Source organism: Strix aluco, chromosome 18 (genome assembly GCF_031877795.1).
Source record: "Strix aluco isolate bStrAlu1 chromosome 18, bStrAlu1.hap1, whole genome shotgun sequence".
NCBI classification, from domain to species: Eukaryota; Metazoa; Chordata; class Aves; order Strigiformes; family Strigidae; genus Strix; species Strix aluco.
In genome coordinates, this window is record NC_133948.1 from 9,805,368 (window position 1) to 9,818,197 (window position 12,830).

At 40.2% G+C, this 12,830-nt stretch overlaps 1 protein-coding gene across 3 annotated transcripts in view; it reads right to left on the bottom strand.

Annotated features, from left to right (window-relative positions):
- The window catches only part of LOC141931534 (septin-2), a 41,877-nt gene extending 29,887 nt beyond the window's left edge, over nt 1-11,990 (bottom strand). For 2 of the 3 annotated variants that reach the window (XM_074843829.1, XM_074843827.1), the window contains exons 1-5: nt 11,734-11,824; nt 6,183-6,234; nt 4,980-5,079; nt 3,386-3,472; nt 2,638-2,761 (exon numbers count right to left, since the gene is read on the bottom strand). In XM_074843829.1, the coding sequence (XP_074699930.1) occupies nt 2,638-2,761; nt 3,386-3,472; nt 4,980-5,079; nt 6,183-6,209 (338 nt within the window). In that variant the 5' untranslated portion in view covers nt 6,210-6,234; nt 11,734-11,824. Of the gene's footprint in view, nt 1-2,637; nt 2,762-3,385; nt 3,473-4,979; nt 5,080-6,182; nt 6,235-11,733; nt 11,825-11,845 lie in introns of those variants that run through there. The other variant, XM_074843828.1, reaches the window with a different exon arrangement.
- Nucleotides 11,991-12,830: the final 840 nt, after the last annotated feature.

A 12,830-nucleotide genomic window follows, 5' to 3' on the forward strand; every position in this document is an offset into this window, starting at 1 on the left:
CCAGTTAGCACTAAAGCTTCACACAGAATCTAAAAAATTATCACTATGGTTAACTGTGGTTAGCATCCTCCTTTTCTCACAGTCTGTTTTAAGTACAACAGTATTTGGAAAACAAAAAATAATCAACTTTATACAACACATTCTCTAATAACTCATTTCCCAATCCAACATTGTTATTCTTCCAATGCAGGAGACCCACTGGACAAACTCCTGACAATTAATCCTTACTAGCACTTCTTCCGTGATAGAAAATACATAACATTGACTCCAGCTTCCATCTCTAAAATAAAGCCCTTTCACCAATGCAAAGACAGAAACCAAAAGCCATCAGGAAACCTACTCAGGAGAAAGATATTTGAAACAGGATCAGAGATTGCTGCCTCCTAGAGACATTGTGCCAGTTTGATTTACTTCTGTTCAAAAATAACCTTAGTAAAATTCATCACCCTGAAGAACAGGTAGTCTGCACAAATTGCAGCTTTCCCAAAAAAAGTGCTTTATAAAACTTGGATCAAGATCAGCACCATCTACCGGTTAACCATAATTGCAGTAAATACTGCTGAACACAAACATAAGTTCAAGAACACGAACTTGCTGCTTCCTCTGAACTAACACGGAAGGAAGGTAGTTGCACTGGGTTAGTCTTGACTACAGTTTGAAACAAAGAGTCTATCCATCCAAGTCCCTATGACATCCTGTAAAGACTAACAGACTTAGTCAAAATGACATTTACCATGGCTCAAAGACTTCTTATATGACATTAAAAAAAAAAATGGGACTAGAAAGAGACAATTAAAATTAACTGCATCTTTTAATTTTGTAGTATCTAAGTACTATTTGTTCCCATAATGTATTTTGATGATGAAGATTTGTCACAGAAAACTAAGTATAAACCAGTAAATTGTTCTACTGGGTCTGAATCATCATGGACTGACTCTATTTAGCAAGTCTCCAAAAAGAAAGGGGAAAAATGTGAACACGTAGGTCTCTAAGAAACATCTTAACAGAATAAACAAAGGGCATTAGAACACAATCAACAGGAAGAGCTCTATGTAACACAATACACAGGCTGCAGAGCTCTTAGCTACAGCGGAAGGAAGCTCTAGTCAACAGTGCACAAAATAAGCAAGACCGTGCTGCAGTCCAGAAAGATGCCTTAGTGTTATTCTGAAAGTTCAATTATTTTTAACTTAATAAAGTACAAAAAGTGGGAGGTAAGTAAAAAAATCCCACTACTGCTTCACTTTCAAACTTTCATTTACTGTATTATATAACTTCACTGCCTTCACTTTTGCTGTTTTTCTACAGTACATCATAGAAAAAAGAAAAAACCATGTCTGATAACAATGTTCTTCAGAATACTCCAGACAACACAGCATTCTATCAAGATTACAAAACATTCCATTAGCATTATAGATGTTTACCTTATCAGCTATTTGTCTCCCTCCTGACCTTCAACTTATACTGAAGAACTCAAATCAACCAGTATTACCTTTATGCTCCCCTTCCCTGCACTGTGACACTTTGTTTGCCTTCAGATTACCACCACCATAAAAAAGTGTCAACAAAAAATAATGGCCAAGCAAAACAAATACTTAGCACTTCTTAAAAGACAACCACATGGAAATTCAAAGTTTAGCTTCTAGTTGCACTGGAATAATTCAGGCATCCTAGTAAGCACATTAATATATCTCATCTTTATTTGAAAAAAAGTTATCACAAGATCAGTTTTCCACAGCTGAAGAGCATGACAACAATGATTTGGAAATTACATCTATGAACAAACTTATTAATTCTAATTTTGTTACAAACTGCCCAGTTCCTTCATAGCTATTTTACCATTTTCTTTCTTCATGATCTTTATGCTAATGCAATTATGTATGTTGTCCAGTGTATCTGCAGACAATTATTTCAGACATTAAAGATTATCAGTGATATTTAAGCCAGAGAGCGCCAAGTAGTAACTCCATCAAAAAGATGCAGTTCTATCGAAATTGATAGTAGTATACATAGAGTTCAGGGAATAAAAAGTACTGTCTTAAAAATAATGGAAACTGGATGGGTCAGAGACACAAAAGACGACCAAAAAAAATTCCCAAGCCAGAATTCTGCCCTATCAGAACACCTATGGAGACAAAAAGTTGACTACAGTTGTCACAGAGAACCTTACTGGAGGAAAGGCCATTAATTTTGAGGGAGAATCACAGACAGCCTAGAGAACACTAGCCAAACCTTTCAGAAACATAAAAAAGTGGTTATAAAATTGAAGCAGAAAGTTGTACAAATTAATAAAGTTTTACTAGAGATGTGTACTTTAGGCAACAAAAATAAGAGAAAGTTGATTTGAAAGCTCACACAAACTAAACAATCATGTCACTCACAATATGAAGATGAGCACTAAGAATGCAGAAGTGCTTAGAAAATTGTGCTATAACTGCAAGGACTCAGAAGAAAACCTCTACCATGAATAACCCTCCATTAATGTTAAGAATAATGAATCTATTGCTTCCTTTTAGTACATCAAAGTTATCCAAAGATCACCAGCTGAATCACTTAAGTTCAGAGAGACAGAGACACTAGTGTAGTGTTTGTGTAAGATACAAACTCTATCAAGCAAAGCAGTATTTACACACATACCAGTCCTGGCTGTTAATGGCATCTCCATATCCTGGTGTGTCAACTACTGTTAAACGCAGTTTCACCCCTCGCTCCTCTATCTCTACTGTAGATGCTTCGATTTGAACTGTTCTCTCTATTTTCTCTAAAATAAAGGAACATTTTGATTGTTATTATGCCTATCAATTGCTGCAGAAACCCCTGCAGGAGAGAGCAACAAAGGAGGAATTCCAATCTGAAGTGTATTGTAACCTACATGATATGATATATTTAAAAAAAACCCAAACAGCTAGCTAGCAAAAATTTAACACATTTTTGTAAATAAACAAGAAGCAGCGAAGTAAAAAAAGGCAATTTACTCGTGACAATATGCAAAAATAAAATTATAATACTCAGAAGCATGCTAGATTATTTGTCAAAAAGTATCCACACCTCTAACCAGGATTTAAGGCATTACAGGCAAAAAAACATTAGAGGAAATGGGGATTAGAGCAAAACCACATTTAGGTATATGGACACCTAAAAGGTTTGGGAGGTTGGATTTTTAATAACAATTGATGAAGAAACAACAAAAGCTGAGTCTTTGAAAGGAAATATAAATAAGAAAATGACAGCTCAAAAAAATATAATTTGGAGGATTAAAATACATTTAGACAGCATGAAGAAAGGGTCTCATGGGTGAAGTTATCATCAGAATGAAGCAATGTTAACTGAAAGAACATGACATTTCATAGGGTATGTGCTGGAGGAACTGCAAAACCACATTTACCTGCAGCTCCAGGAATATAACGTTCTGGATAAAGATCAGTCAGGAACAAACTGTTAATTAAAGTGGATTTTCCCAAGCCAGACTCACCTACAATCAAAATAATTCAGGTTATTAAGCATATAAAGCTTTTACTCCAGGCTTTTTAAAGCATGTCCTCTTTCCCCAAGCCCACATTATGGAGGAAAAATAATTTGTTCATCAGGATCCACCCTAGTTTTTGAGATAAAAACATCAAAGGTTCAGCTAAGCACTTTAAAAAACACAGGAAAAGCAAGCCTCTAGAGTTTTTATAAGTGTTACATGAAAATGCGAAGTTCACTATAATAGATTTCATAATAAAACCTGAAAGGTCATACAGCACTTTGACTATAGATCTAGAGATAGTTAGGTTACTTCAGGGAAATAAAAGCACTTTTTAAACTTAAACTTACAAAATTAGGAGCTGGAACTCTCCTGTTGAAAATTTCTGACAGCTTTAAGGTTTTCCTAAGCTAAAAATGGAACCTGGAACACTCTTAGTAGGGAGAATTAATAAAGCAATCCCAGACTAACAGTTGAGCTTTGCACCTTTATACTTAGGATACATACATCCTTTGAAACATGAAATAAAATCATAAGAAAATTATTCAAAATCCACCTAAGAAGTTCCATAATTCTAGAACTTCATGTCATACTAATTTTGTCCTATATCAGAGTTAAACCTGTAATTGCAATTATTAATTCTGAATTTCAAAAAGTCACTTTTTTTTCCTAACCCAGAAAATCAAAGGAGTCAGCATTTAGGACAACTGGCCATGTTATTTTAGATGCTACTAACCTAATCTTAGAGATGGAGAAGTTATCTGTATTTATCACCACAAGCTACATGAAATAAAAAAAGACCTCGACGCTTATCATGAATTGGCTATTTATTTTACAGACATTGCTGGACACTCTGTCACCAAATAATTTCAAATGGTACTACAGAGCACAGACAAGAAGGAAGCGTTACACATCTCATTTTCTTTTTTCAATAACATTAGTTCTGAGATAACTACTACAAAAAAGTGATAATACTGTGGACTCCCTTTGCACTTGTATAACATTAAACTGGTTCAATGCAAGTATAATTCAACATGTCACTTAAAACAGCTTCGTGCCTAAAGGACTTTCCATCAAAGACTCCTACAGGTGCATATTCACAAAACAGGCAAATTAAAAGTTTAGTTATAATACCAGAGTGAGTCAGTGTGGAACAGCAGAAAACACAAGAATAGCATCACCATTTCAACAGCAAGACATTCACCATGTGCATTCATGCCTTCAGCTGGGGAAACAGGAGTCAAAGAAAGATTAAGCAACTATCCCCACCATCTGATGATGAGTCAGGAATACAAGAATGTCCTGTTGGCTCAAAGTCATCATCTTTAATCACTAAAAATACTCCCTCCTACCAAACATGACAAAATAGCAAGACATTTAATTACAGAATATATAGATGTTCAAAGTTTTTCTTCTGTATAGCAGTCAATTGCTAAGTAGGAAGATAAACATGTCTATGTGAAAGAAACGTTCTTCTTGTTACCAGTCAAAAATACTTAAACAAGTCACTTACCAACCACCATCAGTGTGAATTCAAAGCCCTTCTTCACAGATTTCCTGTGAACCTGGTTGGGCAGATTAGCAAATCCCACATAGCCTGCTGAGTCGGAAAACTGACAAGAAAACAAAAGTGGAATATAAGTGAGATCCCCTTCCCCCTAAAAAGTTGAAACAGAGTTCAGTTGATTCTAGACAATAAAGCGCAGAGGTATATAAAGCATGCGGAAAAACAGAGAATAAAACAATTTTTTGCTGCTATAGCAAGGCAGATATTGAAACAGGCCCATTTACCAAGCAGTCTGATATAAACAGAAATCTGGTAAGTACCTTGAGCTACACACAAACAAAAGTCTCTCCTTGAATAAAAAAAAAAATCTGCAAGCTTGCAAGAACACACTATTATTAATCTTAAAATGTAGCTAGAAGTCCCAAAGATTTTAGAGTTCAAAAATATCTGTTCAAATTTCATATCTGCTGCTACTACCTTCTACGAAAATAAATAATGCATACTCTCATATGTAGAAAAACAAGAACATTGTATAGTAATGCAGAGATTACCAAGATACAATCACACAGAGATCTATTTTCTGCTTGTTAAGCTGTTCACCTATCTTCACAATGTTTAGCTTCTAACACAAAAGCAGGAAAAAGAAATGTGCCTGAAAAACTTATCAAAGAGATTTGGGCTATAAAAAGGGCAGTCTGCTTCACCATCTGTTATCAATTGACTGAAAACCGAATAGGAGCCTGAACAAGAACTGCAGCCACTTGATTTAGGGACCTATGAGCTAGCTGGAACCAAATGTTTTCTGCACAGATGAGATCAGTTTTTATAAAATGCCATACTTCCAGTGGGGCAGAGGGGATACAGGGGAAATCACTTGAAAGGCTATTAGTTATTTGCTAACAATCCTTTTAAAACTCACCCAGATGGGCAAAAACATTAGAAATGAAGGTCTGTCAAATGAAATTTCCTTAGCTAAAGGCACCATTCTAAATGTGTAAGCAAACCCTGAATGTCTGGCAGACATCTGAAAGCCTATTACTAGAATCACGTGCAAGCACCATTTCTACTAAACAGTTCCTTTTACAAAACACATCTGAAGCAATAAGGTATCATTTATTCACTATTTTACCACTTCAGTAAAACCACAAGTATTTTCAGAAGTTGAATAGCTTCTAAACAAAAATTTTGGCTATGCAGCCATCTCTTTACCTTTACTTTTTCACCTGACTGAGACATGTTTCGTCACTCCAAGTTTCAGACACTGGAAAATAAAATCCATAGCGCATGTTAGCTGACTTGAAGATTACATTCGCTTTTATTTTGAACTGATCAACCGCATATAATAATCACATTTTATTCTCATAGAATGAAATGTCACATACTCAAAAGATTACCAGAATAAACAAGCCATAATCAAAATGGCTGCTTCTGAGAAGCTATTCACCAGAAAGAAATTACACAGGATTATCAAACCCAACATACTTCATTTAAATACTCAGAAGTTTTAAACCAGAAAGATTCCTTTAAAATTCAAAAGACTAAAATTCAGTATCCTTAAAGATCTTTCATCCATCCTGTCTTTAAAGAAAGAAAAACATCTACTGAAAGTTAATGCTGAGTATGCACAGTACTCCTGATGTAATTTTTCTTTTAAGTTCTCTGATATAAAACCTGAAATTCATATTCTCTGTTCCCAATCCCCTATACAGAATAACATAAGGAAGTCCTTTCCCTTCTATTTTTACCCTTTCCACTTATGAGTTATATATATATATATATGTTTCTTAAAGATGGTTTACAAATAGGTGAATGCAATCTAACCACTGTCCAGAAAATTATACTTGAGAATTATGACCACATACAAAAATTCTCCTGAGAACAGGACACCTATGGGATTTCCAGGTAAACTTTGTAACATTATTTTCAGTCACTTCCAAGTACTATCACTGAATGTGAACACCACACCAAACACTGCAGAACCTTGGCACTTGGCTAACCCACACTGGACATGAAAATTCACCCTGATCTGAAGGTCTATCAAAAAGATTTGTTCTTTAGTTTCAGACACCCAGAACAGCTGGGTTTTGGCAAGGCCTTATCTTTTTACTCAAGGATGTTAGTTGTGCTATAGATTAGTTATCACAGCAATAGCAAGGCCCTTTTATTTGGAGCAGCCACAAAGCACTGACAGGAAACGCCGAAGTGGCAGGAGCACTTCACAGCTTGGTTTGTTGACGACGCAGCTCTTGGCCTGGGAAAGCAGGGAAGTGACCTATGCAGGCACCTGTGTGTTCAGACAGAAATGCTTTCCTGTTGGGTAGCGGGAGTTGTTCTAGCAGGATACAGTCCAGTTTCTGACACTGGCAGTTTGACAGTCAGATCCTAGCAGAGACATACTAAGCTTTGGACTAAAGGAAAAGTTGAAGTTAGCATAACTGCAGCTTGGAGTCTTAAAGAAAACATGTCTTCAGTTCACACGGCATTTCATTTGCCTGGAAGCACGCATTTCAAATCCTGGCAGCTGTGCAGACACCAGCCACCCCGTAAGCAAGGAAAGTTTTTCTTTCTCCTCCAACTACTTTTCCCCCCCATCCCCAGTTCATTTGCTTGCTAATGAAACCCCAATACATCCATCGCCTGGAAAATAGGGAGGTCCTGTTCCTAATCATCTTCTGACTGCCTCTAATTGGGCATTCCTCAAAACAGCCTGGGAAACTTCCCTTAAGAATGGTTTTGAAAAAACAGAGCTTATTTTTCTTTGAAAAATATGCAAGGGCTCATTCCAGCTTCCAGCCAACCAGTGTTACAATCCTTAAAGACAGTCACAGCCTCACCTACAGGTGTAACTCAATGCTCTGTCCAAATCTTGTTTCTATGTTTGCAAACCTCTGTTGTCATCTTGTCTATAAAATCAGTAACATAATTCAAGAGTTTAGAAAAGTTCATAAATAGCCACTGAGTGCTAATGTAGATAGACCTTCTCGCCCATTTCTCACAGTAATCACAGATAAGAAGTCACCCACAGCAGCTGCCTATAGTTAAAAGGGAGAAAGGGGAACAATTCAGATTTAAATATGTACAGCAAATTCTCTAATTATTTCTGCTTTAAACTGACAATATAGTCCCATTCATTGCAGCATTACCCAAGCTACTTGATTAAAAAGCAGAAGAGTCAAAATTGTTGCCAACTGATTATGACACAACCAGCTTCAAAATTAGTCTGTCATCTCATATAAAGCTAAATTTACAATAAGTTATTCCACAAATATAACTTACAAAGCCTGCTTCCTATTGGGCAAACCACATTCACCTTGTGTCTTACTCTGACCAAAAAGTTGCTGTCACCAAAGCTGCAGGACAGCTGCTCTCTGACTGCAGCGCATGCTTAAATGCCTCTGTACAACAAGCATCCAGTCAGTTATTTCCCACTGTATTTTGTTAGAATAGAAATATTCTAAGTTAGTTGAACCAAAAAAAAATATGACACTGCTGTTTCATAACACCTAAATGAGGCACTGAGGTCCAAATGAATCCTCAGCTACTCAGCCTCAACTCATTTCACAACTCATAATACTGTCCTCATGAGGTTTCGTAGAAGATTATTCAACCAACCAACTACCCAGATGACCATGAGCCATCTTCCTGAAGCTTTACCAATCATTACAAATCAAAATCTTAGAAGTAGCAGAACACTGTGTGTTACATCTTCTTACAACACCAAATAACTCCAGCACTTAGAGCATTGCTTACAAGTGATAACTCGTCAGTGGACCAGACTACACTACACTATCCATCAATGACTGCTGAAATCCTGAAGTCTGTCTGCATACAACCGAGTCAAACATTAAAATAATGTGAGGTTGAGTGTCTGACAACACTCTGCATAGTCCCACATCTAAAAATTGTAATGTTTCGTTTTTAACTTTATAATGGAAAATTGATGAAAGAGCTATAGCTGTTCTGTTTTCTTTTGATTTTCAAAATACTATTTCAATCATTATGAGATAAACAAAGCAGCACACACAAAATATTTCAAAGAGAAAGGAATAGATAAGATACAATTGCATTAACTTGCAAAAAGCAGTGAAACTTTATTTGTAGATAATTGTAGGCCCCATTTAGCAAGTCTAGCAGAAAAAAGGGACACTATGCTACAGTATAGGAATGTCCAAAGCACTTTTTGAAAAGTGGATAATATAACAAAGTTTTATTTCGGATCCCAACAAATTCCTATCCCAAACAATGTGCTGTTCGGCAACCAAAGGGAGCAGATTACCACTAAATTCAGTTACAGTTGCTGTCCCCACAAATACAGAGGCCTGGAACACGCCATCCTACCATCTTCTGCTAAGAACAGTATTCCAGGGAGAGAGAAAGAGAGAGGGGAAGGAAAATGGGTCATTTCCTTTGTTCCTGTCAGGATGCAAGAAGTAAACTGTTAGGAACAGGCAGACTGGGAGCTTCTTAATAGAAACTAGCACAAAGAAAACGCTGTAAAAAAAAACGTACAAAGAGTGTTTCCATATAAGGACATTAAACAACTTTTTAAAATAATCACTTTAGAGTGACCTTAACAACCATCTCTACAAGCAGAATAGCCCTCCTGATTTATCAAATGAGGCCTCTTCCTTTCCATCTGAGACCATATAACTCTGATACTTTAAAAAAACTATTTAATAGCCTAATAAGGAACACAGAAAGCAGTAAAGACTTAAGTAGGTTTCCAAGTGTTGGAAATGGTCTCAACATTAGCATTTTTAAGTGACATTTTCAGACTTAAAGCAGACAGAGAAACACCAAGAATATGTCAGTGAAGTACCAGTATTTGTGTTTTCTCACAAAAAGAACTACAAAAACTCACAAAAATGTCAGTTAAGTACTGAAGCACATAAATAAATAAAAACATATAAAAATAAATTTATAACTTTTCCAAGTATCTTGCATACAGAGAAAAAAGGAAGTTATGTGAAAATTTAATATTTCCTCACTGCATTCCAAACTGGATATAGGGGTATTCAAATACAAAGCAATCAATTTTTTTTTGGTAGCTTATGCTATCAAAGTGGTATGAATCACCCAATTCTATGAAACAACAGAGGGTGCAGCAGAGCCTGTTCTCTGTATCATGCTTTGTTCCGAGCACGTCTTCACCTTTGTGGTTGGAAGCCCCCTCTCAGCCCTCCCAGAAGCTCTCAGGGAAAAGCGTCACTCCCACTGTCAACAGTCCCAGATGATTCCATTTTCCTCATTAGGAACAGGTGTTGCCAATTGAAGGAATCCTCTTTTACACAGTAACAATTGAATACATTTCTGCATTACTCATATTCAGGAAAATGACTGTATCCCTTCCAGCAAATACAGAATTTAACAGCAAATGCAACAACCCAGCTATAGCACTTGCAGGTAGGCCAAGCTAAGTGTACACCACTGTTTGTCTTTGAATTAGCATTCCATGTTCTTTTTGTTTTAATAATGTATTTGAACCAATGACACACTGTATAGATTACTAGTGGGAATGCATTGCTGTTCATCAAAACTTGTAACATTTCTTTGACTTAACAGCACACATACGCACAGCAAAGGGAGACAAGGACTAAGTACAAGAGCACCATGTCCAAGCACGGTTCTTGAGCAGAAAAGATCTAGGAAAAGCAATGCATGAATCTAGAGCTCTAATCCTAAATATTTTATTTAAAGTTCCATTTCAATATTAACGTATTACTCTAGACAACTTCCTTTCTTACTGTTATTTCAATAAATAGTCACTTAAAAAGTACAAAGGAGGCAATGATACTGTTCACATTAATGATCAGTTTTAGTGCTTATGTTCTTCCTACGCAAGCTGCTTTTGACAGTATTTTCCCAGAGTTACTGCATCAGAGAAAAATACTGTAAAACAGACCTGTATATGTGAAAAGGAGGGGTTTTTTTTTTAAATTAAAAAGCTAAATATATTAGCCACGATCACTCATCACGAAATAGGTAGCTCTGCCTCACATCCACAAATCTTAACTCTAATTGTGTACATACTGGCAATGCACAGCGAACAGTGATAAGTTAGTGTTTTAAATCACTTCCAAATCATGCTCAAGACCCATGATGCTATGAAGCCTCTAACCTGCATGTGACCAGTAATTTAAGACCAAAAAAACCACCCCAAGAACAAACGGTAAAGCACTTGTTCCGTCTGTTGCCACATCAGGTACAGGTCTTTCTGTGTAGGGGTGGGCTCCGCATGTCCCTGCAGCACCCCCTGGTTCCCAGCAGCCGGCCACGCTTGGTGTTGCAATTTAAAAAGCATCCGAGGAATGCCCAGCAGAGACACAACTTCCTGGTCCGTCCTCGCCCCGCACCTCCAGCGACATTATGCTGGGCAGGGCACAGAGGCCTTGTCCACATCTCAAAAGTAAGGCATGCCTTGCTTTAAAAACAAACAGTGTGTGTAAAACGGCCCACGACCCGACCGCCGGGTTTCGTGGCTTCTGCCCCGATACGCTTCTCGCCTCCTCGTACATCGGCTTCAAAAACCTCGCCCCGGGCAGAGGAGGGATGCCGGAGCCAGGCCGCTAGGCCCGTGCACGGAGCACACGCCGCCACGGGCGAGCTTCAGGGGCCGAGCCCCTACCGCCTCACCGGCGGCTGCAGGCCGAGCAGGGCTGGGCCCGGCCGCGGGGCGCGGCCACTGGCCAGGCGGAGCGGCGAGCGGGGCGGAGGCGCCCACCCGCCGGCCGGAAGACGCGGCCCGGACCCCGGCGCTTACCTGAGCCTGGGGTCGCTGACGCCGGTGCCCGGCTGACAGGCCGCGATCTGACACCTCCGCCCGCGGAGCCCTCCCGCATCCCACACGCCACCGCGGCCGAGCGCCTACCTACCTTCCGCACGACTCTATGGTCTAAGCCACTTCCCCGAATAGCAACGAGGCGCGGCTCCGAGACTAGCGAGAGGAGGGATAGAGCGTCTCCCCCGCCCCGCCCCGCCCCGCCCGGTTGCCTGAGTGGCAGCGGGGGGGAGCCGGCCCGTGCCGCGCGGGTGGGCGGCGGGGTGTTGCTATGGCGACACCCCCCCCCGCCGCAGGGGCCGGTATCCTGGTCGGGATGGCGGGACACGGTGTGGCAGCCGTGACCACACGCGCGGGTCCGGCACTGGCCAGTCGGGAGGGGGAACGGCTCAGCGCCGGGGGCTTTTCTCCCGGGCCGTCCCGCGGTGGGTTACTGACAGCTAGCGCTGTCCCGCCGTGCCGGGATGGGCGAGCGCCTCCCCCTTCCCGGGGTTCGCGGGTCCCACGCAGCCGCTCCGCGGTTTCCTAAAACGCTTCACACTCGCCGGCTCCTCATTCATTCCCTCCGGGGACAGCCGTGCCACCGCACCGCAGCCCGCGGCCGGCCCCGGGGATGCTGCACTCAGCCCCGCAGCTGGTCCTCTCCTGCTGCGGCCCCCAGTGCCCTGCTCCAGAACACGGAGCACCCACCTCCTGATCCTGCTGGCTTCCCAAACTAAAAAACGTGGCTCATCGGACAGAGCCGCGCCTCACGGGGGTCACTGAGCTCCGGCTGCACGACACGGTAGCCAGTGCTGCCAGCAGTAACGACTGTGACATGGTACAAGCCTGTCTTACTACCCCTCCCGCCAGCAGCACACTTGTACAAACAGTCTCGGTCTGGGGCTACGCACACAAATTAACCTTCAAGAATTAAACACAGTCAGAGCCCATTCTGCTTAAAATACCCCCTTCTCAAATTAGTTGACTCCTATTTCCTACCCAAGCACCGCTGAGCTTTGAGATTGCCTCCACGTACAGCAGGTTGTAGCGATACTCCTCACAGTGGAAAATCTTTCAGTATGATAGCCAGGGGGAAA